Source organism: Eptatretus burgeri, chromosome 1, assembly GCF_056783735.1.
Source record: "Eptatretus burgeri isolate ZD-2024b chromosome 1, Ebu_testis_v1, whole genome shotgun sequence".
Taxonomy (NCBI): domain Eukaryota; kingdom Metazoa; phylum Chordata; class Myxini; order Myxiniformes; family Myxinidae; genus Eptatretus; species Eptatretus burgeri.
In genome coordinates, this window is record NC_140961.1 from 19,464,194 (window position 1) to 19,482,044 (window position 17,851).

The 17,851-nt window shown below is 46.3% G+C and overlaps 1 protein-coding gene across 1 annotated transcript; it reads right to left on the reverse strand.

Moving 5' to 3' along the window:
• Positions 1-6,753: 6,753 nt before the first annotated feature.
• Positions 6,754-17,124, reverse strand: LOC147033965 (uncharacterized). The gene is made up of 3 exons (XM_085884994.1): positions 16,637-17,124; positions 16,359-16,540; positions 6,754-7,365 (listed from the first exon to the last, which is right to left on the reverse strand). Exons 1-3 carry the CDS (start codon positions 16,968-16,970, stop codon positions 7,186-7,188), a joined length of 696 nt encoding a protein of 231 aa, XP_085741120.1. The 5' UTR covers positions 16,971-17,124; the 3' UTR covers positions 6,754-7,185.
• Between the last annotated feature and the right edge of the window lie 727 nt (positions 17,125-17,851).

Sequence of the window (17,851 nt, forward strand, 5' to 3'; positions counted from 1 at the left end):
CCTTCATCATAAGCACCTACACCAGGGAGAATCAGGAATCGCGTGGTCCGGACACTGCACTGCCAAACAGATCACTCGGGCAACAGTCTATGAACACTGTTGGCATCCACGTCCACCCATCTTTACCAAGTCACGAAATAGATGTTTGTAAAAATGCAATAATTAAAATCAACAACAGATTTCCATGACCTGCGTACAAATGCAGAAGTTGCATTCTAACTTGTGGGTTACATGAGGAACATGCAAGGAAACCTAGACACAGGAGGGGGGCACTCAGTCCATCTTGTTTGTGCCATATCCACACCCCTGAATAGGTGGAGAGCTTTTGAGAGGGGATACATGTGAAAGGGGAACAGGAAGGAATACATACATGATACATATAATGGACAAGACACCACCATTCCTGACATCTATATATTACTAAAACTCTTGTGGTGAATGGAAGGTCGTGACGTGTGATCACATGTTGCCCGGCTCGAGCACAGAAGAGATCAAGCTGAGGTTCGGCTCGGCCGCGGGGTTTTGTCCCTGGGGCATTGCCGTTTTATGTCGGCGGCTCACTTGGTGCTCATTGAATGGTGAGAATACTGATTGATATATAATACTGATTTATTTTGCGGTGATTAGTTGCGCGTGTGTACCTTACTGCTTATGTACTCCATTCTGCGTTTGTATTTCCTGGTGTGCCCATAGAAGCGGCTCCAATCAAATGGAATAAAGCCTAAACTCTGAAGGTTCTTCTCTCGCTTTCATTTCAATTTATTCCATTTGGTTTTCTCGGCTCTCTCAACCAACGATGGACAAGATCTACAAACCAGAGAGGTTCGACGCAGACCCAAACGCGACTGACGCAGAAATGAAATGGTCGCATTGGTTCTGTTCCTTCTCACACTATCTGACCATCATCGAAGAGGGAGCTGACAAATTTGCCGCTCTCGTGAATCATGTCTCGCCCGGCGTGTACAGGCTCTTCTTGGAGTGCGACACTTACGAAGCAGCGATCGACGTGCTGCAGGCGCTCTACGTGAAGCGCAAGAACGAGGTGTACATACGACATCTTCTCAACACACGCAGGCAAGCTGCCGGGGAGACAATCGATCAGTTCCTGCAAGCTCTGAATCAGCTGGGAAAAGACTGCAGCTTCCGGGCCGTAAGCGCCGAGGAACACCGAAAGGAAGCGACACGGGAGGCATTCATCCAAGGACTCAGATCAGCCCACATACGGCAACGCTTACTCGAGAAAGCGCAACCCACTCTTGACAAGGTAGTCGATCAGGCTCGAGCGATGGATATGGCACAGCAGCAATCTGAGTCATTTGGGACACCGATGCTGCTAATGAACGCTGCTACGATGGGAACTCAAGGAACCCCACTGGCACAGACACAGCCAGACATAGGGGATGGAGAAACACCCGAGGAGCCGGATACCCAGGCCACGTCAAACTTCTCAGCAACTGCTCCGGTTGGTAAATGCTTCTTTTGTGGGTACAAAAGGCACCTCCGCCAAAAATGCCCCGCCAGAGATGCCACATGCATGAATTGCGACAAGAAAGGGCATTATGCCAGGGTATGTAAATCTACTCTAAGGAGAAATAAACCCACTTCTGCGGCTCTCTACTCGCAAAATAAATTAACTGCAGCCTCCCCGGGGAATCTATCCAAGGCTATCATCAACGTACGAATTAACGGGCATATGGCTGAGGCACTGATTGATACCGGTAGCTCTGAAAGTTTCGTCAACAGCTCGCTAGTGAAGGGCAGGAAATGGATAATCCACCCGACAGACAATACGGTATGCATGGCCGCCACCTCACGACAATCCCGCGTACGAGGGTACTGCAAAGTCGAATTGGACGTAAAAGGGTACACGCATCGGGATGTAAGGGTACTGGTGCTTCGTGATTTGTGCGCAGATGTAATTCTGGGTCATAATGTCCTCAAGCAGCACACGAGTGTCGAAATACCCTTTGGAGGAAGCAAACCTCGTCTAATTTTAAATGCTTTGACCACCGCGGAGGTGACGTCCCCCCAGCTGTTCGCTAACCTGTCGCCGGTCTGCAAACCAATAGCGATCAAATCGCGGCGATATACCACTGCTGATATGAATTTCATCACTTCAGAAACCAAGCGATTACTGGAAGAAGGAATTATAGAACCGAGCGATTCACCATGGCGCGCACAGGTGTTAGTAACCAGCAGTCAGAACCATAAGAAACGAATGGTTGTCGATTATTCCCAAACGGTCAATCGCTTTACCCAACTCGATGCCTACCCCCTGCCGCGCATAGACGAGATGGTCGAACGCGTGGCCAATTATAAGGTATTCAGCACCATCGACTTGCGAAGCGCCTATCACCAAATTCCCATCCGAGAGGAAGACAAACCTTACACCGCATTCCAGGCAGGGAGGCGCCTCTACCAGTTCAGGAGGATACCATTCGGTGTCACGAATGGAGTAGCTTGCTTCCAACGGGTTATGGACGACATCATCTCAGATGAAAACCTCAAAGACACTTTTGTTTACGTGGACAATGTCACAGTGTGCGGTAGGGATCAGGGGGAACATGATATGAATCTGGACAGATTCTTGAGCATTGCTAGAAAATATAATCTGACTCTCAACTATGAGAAATGCATATTTTCGGCAAGGTCAATTGACCTTCTCGGCTACACAATAGCCGACGGCACAATTAAGCCTGATCCTGAACGATTGCACCCGCTCCGTGAGCTACCACCACCTCAGGACCTGCAGACGATGCGCCGGGTGATCGGCATGTTTGCTTACTGTGCGAGATGGATTTCGCAATACTCCGAGAAAATACATCCCCTAGTGCATTGCAAAAACTTTCCACCAGATGCCGCTGTTGTGACAGCTTTCCACAACCTCAAAGACGATATCAGTAATTCCGTGGTTTTATCGATCGATAGCTCGGTGCCCTTTGTGGTGGAGACCGACGCTTCAGATCACGCCATAGCTGCTACGCTTAATCAGTCTGGGAGACCCGTCATGTTCTTCTCGAGAACTCTCTCTGGAAGCGAGCAGAGACACTCAGCGATAGAGAAGGAAGCGTACGCCATCATCGAAGCGCTGCGGAAATGGAGACATTATTTACTGGGAAACCACTTCACGCTCGTTACGGACAAACGATCCGTGGCATTCAAGTTTGATGGGAAAAATAACGGGAAAATTAAGAATGAAAAAATTATGAGATGGCGGATAGACCTAGCTTGCTATAGTTACGACATAATTTACCGGCCCGGGAGGGAAAACCCTGCTGCAGACACCTTCTCTCGGGTCTACTGCTCGGCGGCAATCAGTCGGGCTTTGCAAGACCTCCATGTGTCTCTTTGCCACCCGGGGGTAACCAGAATGGCACATTTCGTACGCAGACAGAACCTGCCCTATTGTATTGAAGATATTAAACAAATGAATGCTTCATGCCCTGTTTGTGCTGAACTAAAACCCAGATTCTATGGTTCGGCTTCTGGCAGACTGATCAAGGCCACTTCTCCCTTCGAGAGACTAAACATTGACTTCAAAGGGCCCCTGCCGACCGAGACAGACAACAGATACATATTCACTGTTGTTGATGAGTATTCAAGGTTCCCTTTCGCGTTTCCGTGCTCGGATATGACCTCGGGCACTGTCGTGAAATGTCTGTCTGACCTCTTCGCTATGTTTGGGAAACCTTCGTACATACATTCAGACAGAGGGCCGTGTTTCATGTTGGCCGGGCTAAAACAGTTCCTATTAGAGCACGGCATAGCAACTAGTCGAACGACGGGTTACAACCCACAGGGTAATGGTCAGGTGGAACGTTATAATGGAGTTATTTGGAAAGCCGTAACTCTGGCGTTGAAATCAAGAGGACTGGGCCCCGAGCGGTGGGAGAGCGGTGGGAGAAGAGGACCCTTCTCGACGCTCTGAATTCCATACGCTCTCTGCTCTGCACGTCCACCAATGCGACTCCTCACGACCGAATGTTTACTCACCAACGACGTTATGTTGACGGCCAATCGGTGCCCGACTGGCTAACCCATCCCGGAACAGTGTTCATGAAACGCCCGGTACGACAAAGCAAGTATGAACCCATGGTGGAAGGGGTCGAGCTCATTGATACTAATCCAGAATACGCTCATGTCAGGCTCCCGGATGGCAGGGAGACCACTGTGTCGGTTCGTCATTTGGCTCCCTCAGGTACTCCCCCCGCCGGTACACCACCATCTGGCACACCTCCCTCTGACATTCCCTCCCCAGGTGTTTCTCCCCCAGGGACTCCACCCGAGAAGGGTGACGGCGGAGCTACCGCGTTCCACCCGGGGGCGATCGGGGAGTCATCTCCGGCACGAGTCGAGGCTCACCAAAAGGATCGGAAGCCTCCCTCAAGTGAAACCGCCATCTACTCCCGGAGAGGCCGGCGAATAATACCCCCTCGCCGACTCAATCTGTAAAGGGGATTACCGGCATCCTCGATGCTCATGCTCCTATATGCTCGTTACATAATATATCGATGCTCATTACCATGCTCCTACAACTCAAAATAATCCTCACTGCTTGGCATGTATGCTTCTGTAGTTTAGATAGTTCGCATTGCTTGAAATGTATACTCCTGTAGCGCTGAAGTAATCCTGGTGCGTTAGTTGGGCCTCTAGTTACATTTTAAAGACGGGGAGAATGTGGTGAATTGAAGGTCGTGACGTGTGATCACATGATGCCCGGCTCGAGCACAGAAGAGATAAAGCTGAGGTTCGGCTCGGCCGCGGGGTTTTGTCCCTGGGGCATTGCCGTTGTATGTCGCCGGCTCACTTGGTGCTCATTGAATGGTGAGAATACTGATTGATATATAATACTGATTTATTTTGCGGTGATTAGTTGCGCGTGTGTACCTTACTGCTTGTACTCCATTCTGCGTTTGTATTTCCTGGTGTGCCCGTAGAAGCGGCTCCAATCAAATGGAATAAAGCCTAAACTCTGAAGGTTCTTCTCTCGCTTTCATTTCAACTCTCATCTTGTATGTATGTATGTTCCCGAAATACAGCCAAAACAGTACACGATAGTGCGAAAATTTTTGGCCCACCTTACTCAACATTCTCCTACGGTGTGCAGTATCAAGTTTCGTTCAAATCTGACAATGAAAAAAATATTTAAAGAATCAATTCCCAATTCAGTCAAGTACTATTCGGGATAATTTGATCAATGCAAACAACCTGAGTGGTATAGTTTGCTGGAGCTATGTTTTTTTTTAATGATTTTTTTATCAACCGCTGTCGCAACGGGAACCCAACGGGTTCACGGGTCGTCTTGTGATGGATAAAATTCCCCCCCCCCCAAAAAAAATACTTATTTGTTTATTTGTTACATTGTTTATTTATTTGGATTTTTTGTATGAGGTCTCGGCTCATAAAACAGCGAGGTGACTGAGGGTAAAGATGTAACAAACTGACTGTGTGGAGATGGAGGCCACAGTTGGACAAAATAAAGCAAGGGAATGAATAATCAGGAAACCACGAGAGAGGAGTGGAGAAAACACAGTAACCTGCCAGAAGAGAGCAGTAACCTGCCAGGGTTCAGTTGGGTTAAGGAAGTGCAAATAAAAGGGAAGGGATGGGGGGTGACATGAGGTGATGGTGAAATGTTTACTTGGAGCGTGGAGGGAAAAGTGGGATTGAAAATCGGTTCCACAAATGGGAGAAAAGAGAAGCAAGGGAGTGAAGGCATGCAGTCAGCCTGGATTTGGAGAGCTTAATAATAAGTCTACGATGAATAAGAATAAGAAGAGTGAAGGAAAAGGTATGTGTCAAAAATACGTATGAGTGACGGTGAGGCGGTGGTTTACTGATGATTCCATATACTCGTAATTAACATACGTGAACGAAGCGAAAAGCAGGGCTAATCAATTGGTTCACTTCTGTCTACCAATGTCAGTTTATGATTTCAATGGAATGTTTTATTTTGAACATGAATGGAAAAACGAATGTGTCGTTTAACCGTACTTCGGTTCTGAACTTGTCCCGATCAGGCATGGATATGGAGCAGTGAGATAATTTGTTTTTTTACTCTGTCTGCCTGTCTTATGGTCAAACAAAGTTGTAAATCATTCCAAACAGGAAACTTACTGTTTTTAAGGACGTCATAAAGGACACAAACAAGAAGCACGGATAACTAATGTAACGTGTTAAATAAGGTGGTGGAAAAGACACTGCCTCAATGGTGGTAAACTTCTGAATATTTTTTTTCGACAATCTTTCAAATCCTTATTTTAATTTCCATTGAATGATACTTTCAAAACCCTTCTGCGTAGCAGTACTTGGACAAAATATTACAGCATTTTATGTCAGGACAAATCGAATTTGCTGCTCGCAGACCCCGCCCACATCCTTTTTTTCCCAAGACAGCATTGGGTCAGGTGTTCGATGAACTCTCTTGTTGTTTATTATATAGGAGGTTCTAATGTAGGTTGATCTTACGATGTAGGAATACACGGAAAGGGGACATTTTGAGAGCACAATGTGGGTGGTGGAGGTCAAATGGCACCATATTTGCATACATAATTAATAAATTGACCCAAAGGTGGACTGGCACCGTGGATGGTTACCGTTTTGAGGCACACCCTTTTGCATATGAAACTTTCCATGTTGTTTCAGTGTAGCCTGTACGTGGGTCTGGGTGGTGCAGATCTTGTTTTCTGATCAGATGACAATCTTCAACAAGGTCCTCCTCTCGAATGGGCCATGGATGTCATGATGCCACCTTTTTAGAATATCAGCTAAAATGGTCTTTATTATGCTTTCCTTTAAAAAATACAATTTTATTAAATAACAAAAAAGAAAATATAATATGTCATTAAATATATGAATGAAAGTTTCTTTTTTGCATGAATTGGTGTACAACTGTTCACAAAACTGACATTTTTTCAAAACCCATTCATTACACAGTGATTTAGAAGCTGGAAATCTCCACCACACTCCAACACCACTTTTTCAATCATTAGCGTCAGGTGAACCACAATTCCATCCGACGCACTCCAACCTCTCCACCATTATTGGGCGTTCCACTCTTATGGCACTCTCCGCAATGTCCTTCTGGGACTTCCCAGTATCTGCATCGAGCTGATCCTGTTAAACACATGCTCTCTTCCCCGTTAAGCTTCTTTCTTCGCAAGACCCGCTCCACAGGTATTGATGTCAGGCTCGGTCTTGTTGGCTTCGACAAGTGGGTACTACATTTTCCAACCCTTCTTTGCCTCCTGGGTGTCCTTTCTCCATTTGTTGTGGAGCTAAGCCCAGCCGGACCAGACGGGCTTGCTGCTGTTCGAAGCTCTGCTTGCGCCATTTGATGCGGCGGTTCTGGAACCAAACTTTAACCTGATCCAGAAGAACACATTGGTGCATCACTGCATGTAGATATGAAATAAAGCATTGCGATTGTAAACATATTATGTATGCAAATCGGCACAATCTTTAACCCTACCTACCCCTCTAAATATTTGATACACCCCTCTCCCAAATACTCCTCTTTGTATATAAAAAAACTTTTCCATTTTTCCTCCTCATCTAACCCACTGCACACCTATCTCCCACCTTATATAAATTCACTTTTATTAATTAATCATCCCTCCCCCCCCCTTGCTTGCTGATTATTCTTCTTTCGTGTACATCACAAGGCTTCGGGCTTCATCATTGGCTGGAGGGAGCGGCTGTGCTACTGATGCAGTACCCTCTGTAGGTTAGGGGGAGGATTTGGAATTTGTTCATGTTGTCGGCGATAACTCGTCGACTCTTCGTGAATGAACTTGCTGATCGATTCCCTCTGGCACCAATGGTGGATTGAGGTTATGTTTTTACCCCTGTCTGTCTCTCTGTCTTTGTTTGCTTGTCTTTGAGTAGGATATCTGCAAAAGTTGTGGATAGATACGGACGAAATATTGTGGACAGGTTGGGTGTTTGACAAGGATGGATTGATTGCGATCTTGGTGAAGATCCGAATCCGGATACGAGAGTTTTTAAAATTTCCAACTGTTTCTTCACCATTGAGAGATAGGGCCAAAAACGATTTTTCGCATGATATTTCAAAGTTGTGGATCAGTTATGACAAAACGATGCGGATGAATTGGGTCGGTGACGAGAACAATCCGATTTGATTTTGGTTTCGGCCTGAATCCAGATCCGACCTATCGGTGGGCTGAGTTATTTCCTGAAAACCTTCCAGTTTGGGTTCTTCGAGCATGTACGGTGAATGTTGAGCTGCTTGGTTCCACCTCACCAAAGCTGAGTTTTGTGAATCGGATTTGTCGTGTTTTGTTTGTCATTCATCAGTGTGTTGCTGTTTCGTCCCGTTAAATATTTCATGTTAATTTGTTTGTTGTTTTGTGCTGTTTGTTTCATATTGTTAAGGCCTTCCTCCGACAGAAAGTGTGCCCTGTTTAGTCCTGGGTGTATTCCCAGGTATCTTGCTTCTATTTCCTCAACACTATCCTATTTTATATTCCTATTTCCTTTCCTCATTTCAAAAACAAGCTCGAATGAGCTAAAATCCTCGTCCTATTAATGATGACGTCATAAAAAGGAATATGACGTCATTGTGATGTATCAGGTTTGCGATAAATTATCTGTGCTAATGCCCGGCTTGATTTTCCGCACACAAAATTCAAACAGCTTGAGTGCCAGCATGCTGGTATCCTGTGTCGGAGTGGCGACCCGTCCAGAATTGTACCCAATAGCCAAGGAGACTGCTTAGGCAGCACCAACGCTCTGCACAGAGTATGGTCCCAATGGATGGACGGATGGAATATAGGTTTCTGCTTCTCTTCTTCTTCTTCTTCTTCTTCTTCTTCTTCTTCTTCTTCTTCTTCTTCTTCTTCTTCTTCTTCTTCTTCTTCTTCTTCTTCTTCTTCTTCTTCTTCTTCTTCTTCTTCTTCTTCTTCTTCTTCTTCTTCTTCTTCTTCTTCTTCTTCTTCTTCTTCTTCTTCTTCTTCTTCTTCTTCTTCTTCTTCTTCTTCTTCTTCTTCTTCTTCTTCTTCTTCTTCTTCTTCTTCTTCTTCTAAAGGTTAGTTTTTTTAAGGTTTTTTCTGCTCTGTGCCTCGTCCACAAACCTCGCCCTGCTGTCCCCTCCACCCCCTCACCCCCACTCATAGTCATACAGTTCAGTGTTTCTCCATGTGTTTAAGAAGTGTTCTTATCTCCCATCTCATGATCTTTATCTCCATCTGTTAAAGTTGGGAATATGGAATCAGGGAAAGCATCCACCCCCATTCCACCCTCTCAAAGCTTCATGTCTCCCCTTCTTGCATCCCTCCTCACCTCACCATCTCAATACTTCCACCCTTACCCCACCTCCTAAAGGATTCCGCTTAAACTATCCTTCTAAAACCTTCCCCCACACCCCACATACCGAAACCTTCCCCCGCACACCACAAACACTAATCTTCTGCCACACTGCTCACACTTAAACCTTCCCCCTTGCCCACATAGCCTCACTTTGCTTCCGCAAAGCCTCCACCCCACCCAGAACCATCCAAAAGCCTCCTCTCCCCTTATCTCTAACTGTGTGGACCTGAAAAATCCGAGGTCTCCCCTCTAACCTGAAAAATCTCTCAATCCAGGCTGCTGCCGATGAACCAGACATCATCTGTTTCATAGAATCCTTCCTCCCATGGGATGTCCTAGACTCCCTCGTATCTCACCCTGGCTACTGTCTCCTCTGATTTGATAGGCCTGAACAATGTCCTGGTGCCGGAGTTGCACTTTATATATCAAGAACTCAATTTCCCCTCTGCTCCCACCTCTTGTTCATCTGTGTGTTGTACCATTCTCCCAACAGTGACGACTCCATCTCCATCGCTCCCTCTCTCTCAGACAACATGGACAAACGTTTATCCATTCATCCCAACCCTCTCTTCCTCATATATGGCAATTTCAATTATCACCATGCAACTTGGCTGGGTGTTGGTACCTCTTTCACCAGCCATGGCACTTCAGCAAAGGACTTCTGTGATTCCATGGGACTGATTCAATCTGTAAACTTCCCACCTGGATTTCTCCCAATGGCAAATCCTCCCTTCTGGACTCGATGACTAACTTTCCTGCAAATATCTCCTGCTCTTCCTTTGCTCCAATTGGTTTTTATGATCATATGCTTGTGAAAGTCAACATCTCTCTGGTTATTATCAAAGAGCTGCCTCAATGACGGCGAGTTGGGAATTTCACTCAAGCAGATTGGCAGGGACTATAAGCAGCCATCTCTCTTCAGGACTGGTCTCCCATATCTACTGCCCTGATGTTAACTCAGCCTGGGAATTCTTCCACAGAAACCTGCTCTCTCATGCACATATTCATCCCATCTCCTCTTCAATTATCATACCCTTCTTTCCACCCATGGCACACTGCATCCTGTGGTGAGGAAGTTGCTCTAAAACAACTTGCCTTATCTTCCTGAAAGGCTAACCTGATCGAAGGTAATCTCAGTGCATTCCAAAAAGTCTGCAACAAGTGTGTGTCTACTCTCAGGAGAGCCAGAAAACAACGTCTGTCCAACCTCAAGAATGAACTTTTAAACTTGTCTCCCTCCTGTAAAACCTAGTGACATCTTGTCAAGCTTGTCTCGGGAGTATGTTCCCCTTCCATTCCTCCCTTCTACTCAAATGGCACCACAGCTGACTCCACTCATGAGACTCCACTATCCTTCCCTGTCATACCCAACTGCTCCTGGACTCTGTGTCTTTTGCACCTGAGAAGGTAGAGAAGGTTTTTTTTCAACCCTCAATTCTAACTCCGCTACTGGACCGGCCGGTATTGGCTCACATGTCCTAAAAACCTGCTCTGCTGATCTTGCACAATCTCTGTCTGCCCTTTTCACTGTATCATTTGCACTAGGTCATGTTCCATCTGCTCGGAAATCTGTCAAAATCACTGCATTAAATAACAAGGTGCAAAAAAACCGGATCCCCTCAATTACAGACCTATCAGCTAACTTTCAATCATCATCAATCATCATGGAATCCATCATCGCAGTTGATATGAGATCTTTCCTTTTCTCCAACAACCTCATCTCAGATTACAAGTTTGGTTTCAGACCAGGTTACCATTTTACCACCTTGGACATGCTGCTTCAACGATATTTTAACTTTCAAAAAAAAGAGAGGACACTCTGGAGAGGGACACTCCAAAAAAAGAGGACACTTTTCAACAGCTTCCTTTACCTATTGAGCAATTGTATCGGTAGTCTTATTAGGTGCGTTCCATAAATCAATTAATTTTGATTGCAAACCACCGTTATTCCAGTTGAAATATTGTGCTTGTCCGAGCCCACGTGAGATTGTAAACCGATAACACCTTTATTTGCCGGAGAGACGTATGTACCAGCTCCACATACCAAGCACTCGGATTCCAATTCTTCTCGACCACTTCGAAAACACAGGGATTTTGTCTTTAGTTCTGCAGTGAAATTACACTTTCGTTTTGCCATTGTAAAGAGCTCTTAAAGAAAATCAAATAGGGTGTACGGTACGGATTCAGAAAAGACACTGAATCGCGGACTGAGCACACAACTGGACTCTCTCTCTCTCTCTCTCTCTCTCTCTCTCTCTCTCTCTCTCTCTCTCTCTCTCTCTCTCTCTCTCTCTCTCTCTCTCTCTCTCTCTCTCTCTCTCTCTCTCTCTCTCTCTCTCTCTCTCTCTCTCTCTCTCTCTCTCTCTCTCTCTCTCTCTCTCTCTCTCTCTCTCTCTCTCTCTCTCTCTCTCTCTCTCTCTCTCTCTCTCTCTCTCTCTCTCTCTCTCTCTCTCTCTCTCTCTCTCTCTCTCTCTCTCTCTCTCTCTCTCTCTCTCTCTCTCTCTCTCTCTCTCTCTCTCTCTCTCTCTCTCTCTCTCTCTCTCTCTCTCTCTCTCTCTCTCTCTCTCTCTCTCTCTCTCTCTCTCTCTCTCTCTCTCTCGACAGGAAGAGGAAGCGTGAGTGTCAATGTTCAAATGTGTCCCTTATACTATGAAGGAGTAGTCCAGACTTGTACTTGACTGTCCTGGTCCAAACAATACATAAGTGCATTTTATCACCGCAAGAAAAAGTACAAACATGAGTAAACCATTTAAAGAAGGGTAAAAAGTCTACCAGATAGGACCGGAAAGGAGGACATGTCTGGGAAAAACCGGACGTCTGCGGCCCTGCCTTCTACTCACCCAACAATGGATGGAGGCCCTCAATGTCAGACATTATATCAGGGCCATCTCTCTGGACATATCTCATGCCTTTGATACATTCTGGCATCCTGCCTTACCTTACTCTCCAAACTCTCTGCCGATGGCATCCAAGGCCAACTCCACACACGGCTTACTGACTTTCTCTCCTCTCGTAGCCAATGATTGCCACTCAATGGAATCCTTTCATCTCCTCTCCCTGTCAAGGCTGGAGTGCCCCCAGGCAGTGTTCTGGCCCCCGTCCTTTTCCTGATCTTCATCAATGATCTATCTCGCTCTCTGGAACATCCTCTTTATCTATTTGCTGATGAGTCCACCCTCTGCCGTGACATACCTCATCCTTCAGACAGGCAGGCTGCAGCCTCTTTCCTCTCTTCAGACCTTGAAAAATAATCACAAGTTGGACAAACACTTGGAATATATCTCAATCCTGACAAATATCACACTCTCACTATCTCTCTCCGAAAGGTTTGTCTTGCAACCCTCCGATCTACTTTTTTTTTAATTAAAAATTACCCTCATGAGGAAGTTCGGTCATTCAAACTCCTGGGTCTCATTATCAGCCATGATCTTTTTTTAGGAAAACCACATTTCAAAGTTGACCTCCAAAGCCAGCCACTGAATGGGCATCCTCTGCCATACAACGCCCTTCCTTACCAGACCTGAACTTCTATTCACCTACAAAGCCTTCTTCCACAGCTTGATGGAGTGCTGCTCTCCCCTCTGGGCTAGTTCGCCTGCCTCACATCTTGCTCAACTCGATGCCATGGAAATCAAGGGCTTTAAGATCATTGGAATCTCTTGTGATGAAGCTGAATCTACGGGAGTATCACTTTGGCATCTCAGACAGGTCGGTGGTCTCTGTCTCCTACCACCTCCTTTCTGGTCTTGCACCCTCTGCTCTTTCCATACTTTGTCCCCTCTCCCTTCCCCCACAGGTGTCTGCAGGGCTCACATGGTCCACCATCATTCACCTGCTGGTGAAATTACCTAAATCCAGGACCACTGCTCACGTCCACTCATTTGGTCCTGCTTTTTTTTCCCACCTGTGGAACCAACTTCTACATCGTATTTAATCTCATTCTTCCCACAGATCTTCAAGACAGCGGTTCACCACCATCTCAGATCATCCCCTATCCAAAACCATGATCTTTACTAGCCTCGTTGACCCCACCCAAATCCCTTTTTCTCCCAATTTTCCAGTTTTCTCTCCTTGGAGTTTCCTTCTTTATCCAACTTGTCCACCCCATGCATCCCTTGTGTCCAACTTGTCCACCGCATACATGCATGCTTTGCTTCCTGTTTTTGTCTATTATTTCCTGATCCGTTCAGTGTACTAGCTCTTCCACAAGCCACGACAATGTATACAAAAATGGTCTAACAGAGAAGTTGAAAGAAACATGAGTGATCATTATTAATTCAAGTGGATAACTTCCTTGTAAAACGAGATAGTTCACAGAACACCTTACCCCACATAGTCTTGGGGGGGGGGCGAGGGGACATGGGAGGGGTCTTTTCAACTCGTTGCTTTGTATTTCCGAACACGATCTATATTTTCTAAGAGTCACAATTTTGGCTGAATCTCGATACTCCCCAAACTCAGAAAATTTGATTAGTCGAGATAGTGTAAAATGATATCATATTTTGTCGTTATACTGGGCAGGGAGTGGCGGAGGTACAAAGTCTTAGACAGTACCATGATTCATAGTCCTGGTGGTGGGGGTGAGAGTTCGGTGACAAACCCACTTCTCTCGAGAAAATGTTGACCATATAGTGCCACTCCTGGTGTGTGAGAGTATTACAAGCAATAACAAATAACCCAATTATCTGCAGAAGAAAACATCGACATCATAGAAGTGGGAGGATTACCCCATTCTTCGAAGGGCATGATCTTTACCAGTCATTGAAATTTATGAAAAGCCAAGGATTTGCTGATTATCTCTCGTAAGGTCTGAGAGGGTGGTACAGAGGTGGCATACTTACTAATGAGGGATTTTGGTGTGGGTTCGATTCCCGACATGACTTTTATGCAGGGTGTTGTACCACAAAACGACTGGACCCTCAAATAGACACTAAGCCTGATGTCCCATCTGCTAGCTTTACTTGGTGGCTGTTAAATTTTCCAGTCACCGTGTCTTTCCTGAAGAGTCGGTTGAGTTATCGCTGGCACCCTTAACGCATTCCAAATTCCTGCTAAACTGCAGCTCGCAAGTGGTCTGATACACAAAGAAATTAGATACAGGATGAGGCCATTCAGCCCATCATGCCTGTACCACATCAACATACCACACCAATTTACATAAAGCAAGAAAAATGTAAAATGTTATTTTTTGTAAGGGGGGGGTGGGTTAGTGGGCAAAGGTGGTTCTTCAGTGAGAAACACACAACATTAAGCACACACACAACCCCTTGTCAACGCGGACAACCCCAACAACACGCGGATGCATACGATCACTCATCAATGCTTAAGCTAACTAAAATCCCGACCAACATCCCCACACATGCCTGGTGTTGGCTCAATGGTTAGGGTGGCAGGCTTGGGATTATAGGGTCCTGAGTTCAAATCCTGCTCGGCTGTTGAATTAATACCAGGTGTGGTTGACTCAGCCTGTCGTCCTTCTGAGGTTGGCAAAATTGAGTATCAGCTTGCTGGGATGATTGAGCCATTCGAGTATCCTGTGTCGGAGTGGCGACCCGTCCAGGATTGTGCCCAATAGCTTTGGAGACTGCTTCGGCAGCACCGACGCTCTCTGTACAGAGTATGGTCCCGATGGATGGATGGATCCCTATACCCGTCTATCTCCATAACTTCCAGGTACTTAACTAATTCTAATTTAAAATTATCCACTGGTTCTGCTGCCACCACCTTTCCAGGTAGGCCATTCCATGCATTAACTACTCTGAGTAAAAGTCCCCTCCCTTGCAACCGTCTTAACTCTCCTCTTCTTTACTCTCAGGTTATGGCCCCTGGTCCTATCACTGTCTACTCTGATGAATAATTCATCTACACTTATTTTATCTCTACCTTTCATTATCTTAAACATCTCGATCATATATCCTCGTTACCACCTCCTTTCTAGTGTATAAAGCCCTGTCTCCTTCAGCCGCTCCTCATAGCTGAGCCTTTCTTGGCCCAGAATCGATCGAGTAGCCCTGCGCTGAACCCTCTCTATGGCATCCATGTCCTTCATACGTTGTGGTGATCAAAACTGCACACAATATTCCAGATGTGGCACTCACTAAATTTCTGTACAACATTAACACCACCTCTTTTGATTTATAAATGATCCCCCTCCGAATACAACCGAAACCCCGATTTGCTTTACCTACAGCTGCCTGACATTGTGCTACCTGCTTACCTCCCGTATCTATTACCACCCCCAGATCTTTCTCCTGTTTAACACGCTCCAAAATGACCCTTTGCATCCTGTAATCTCTATTTTCCTTGTTCTTTCCCATCCCCAACACCTTACACTTGCTCAGGTTAAATTACAACTGTCAATCTTTAGCCCAATCTATGCAAGTATCAATACTTTCCTGAATCTTCTCAGGTATTCCCTAACACCAGGTTACACTGCTTGCTATCTCAGAGTGTGGTTGGTGACTGAGCCGCAGCTTCAGCACTATAAACAAATTCAAGTTCCGTGGGTATTCACACATGAAGTGCGAAATGGCCACCTTCATCTTGGATGGGCAACCAGAAGAAATCCCCTTGTATATCAAAAAGAGAGCAGGTGGTGAGAAGGTGGTGTGTTGTGAACAAATACATGTTATACTGGGATTCAATCCTGGATTCAACCCGCTAGTTGAATCATCACTGAAAATGTGGTTCAGCCACCATATATATATGCAGTGCTCCAAATAAAACAGGAATTTGTAACTTGTTCAGGGTGATGCCGATAACTTGTCCAAACTTCACGAAACACACCGTGGTATATTTAACGTACACCAACAAATTCTAGTCGAAGGGACACACGGCTTGAGGTTCATCCGATGGACGGTGCCTGTGAAACACCAGGATGGCAGTTTCTAGCTGGACTGGGATTCAAACCCAGGCTACACAGCTCAAAGGTGAGTGTGGATGCATCTCGGGTTTCCTGCCAGTGAGGACACCTTATTGAAACATTACTTTGTGTGCAAAATGTGGTGTGCACTGCTGGAAGGTACACACACCTGTGCCTCAGTGAGTCGGAGAGAGGAGGCCAGAAAGTAGCGTTCATTGCCCACCATGTACTGCTGCCTGGCAAACTCCCGCTCCAGGCGCTCCAGCTGCGACGTCGTAAATATGGTCCGAAGCCGCTTCACCTTCCCGGTTCTACCACTGGAAGACGCACCGTGGATCTGCCCGCTCCGTCCTGCACCGCAAGCACCCCAAAGTACGTGATCGACAGCACTAAAGAAGAACTAACAACTCAACCAAATGGCTGGAAACATTCGCGGCCGGTTTTCACCTGCTGCACGGAACTCCGGTTCCAGGGGAGACGTACTGCAGGTGAGCGTTGCTGCGCATAGGAGTGCGGGTCTGCGGGTGGTCCCTGCCAGACAACGCATCCTCGTGGCACCGCCGAGGGCCGAGACCGGCGTACATGGGCAACAGGGTGCGACCGCCCAAGGTCGAGTCGCGGAGCTGGACAGGATTGAGTCGATCGTGAAGGAAGGCTTTTTGATGGCCGCAGTGGCCCCGAAAGGTAGAGGAGTCTGCTGTGGTGGGGGTGCAGGGAACGCGAGCAGCGCAGGGTAATAGCAAGCACCGAGCAGCGGTGTCCGGACCGAAGGGCTGTCCATGTCTGAGAGTCCTCCAGAATCCTTGTCTTTAAAAACCTAATCAAACAATCAGCCAAGTTCCTTTTGCATCGTCACTTCCTATGAACACTTGAGAGATTCATCAAACGTATCTGCGTTTCAAACCTCATCAACGCGTCCTTCCTCGAGTCGAGTCTCTTCCCTCTCTCTCCGCCCGGTCTCCCCCCCGCTCGCTCTTCCTTTATATAGCGGGCTCGCCGCTGTGAAGTGCAAATTCTGAAGCACGATGAGCTCATGTAATCAAGAAGCGGTAGGGATGAAGGGATTAGACAAAGGGCAAAGGGACGCGACTGACCAGTGGGGGACAACGCCAATGGTCGTGCCCGTCCCCTTATTGAGGGGGAAATGGAGGAATCAGACAAATGCACTTTGTGCATCATTTCCTGGTGAGTCGCAGTGAGGATTGGACCAAGGTCTTCTCAACGTCATGAGGACATGGACCACATTTTTTTATGAAATAATGATACAGATACCCAGATTGGTGGATATGTTTGAAAGGAAACGGTGGCACTGATGATCTTTCTCCAAGATGTTCTTTATCCCCCAACGATGGCTGCTCCCCACTATATCTTTCACTACATTATGGGTCTTCAAGGTGGAGGTGTTTGCGGTTAGGTCCGATTAAAGATCGGTACGTGTAACTCCTGGAATGTGTTACTCACACGTGAAAAAGGGAATGTTAAAGGAAAGGTTGCGCTTCCCACGACGACCTTGCAATTCGTTATCTCCTTTAATACCAAGGTGGACAACCCACCGGTCATCGGTCTATTGGGTGGTAATTATGGTCTTCACTGAAGTACACATTTTCTAATTATCCTTATGGCCAAATTCGATGGAATAATTATATTGTGAATCAAAATGTT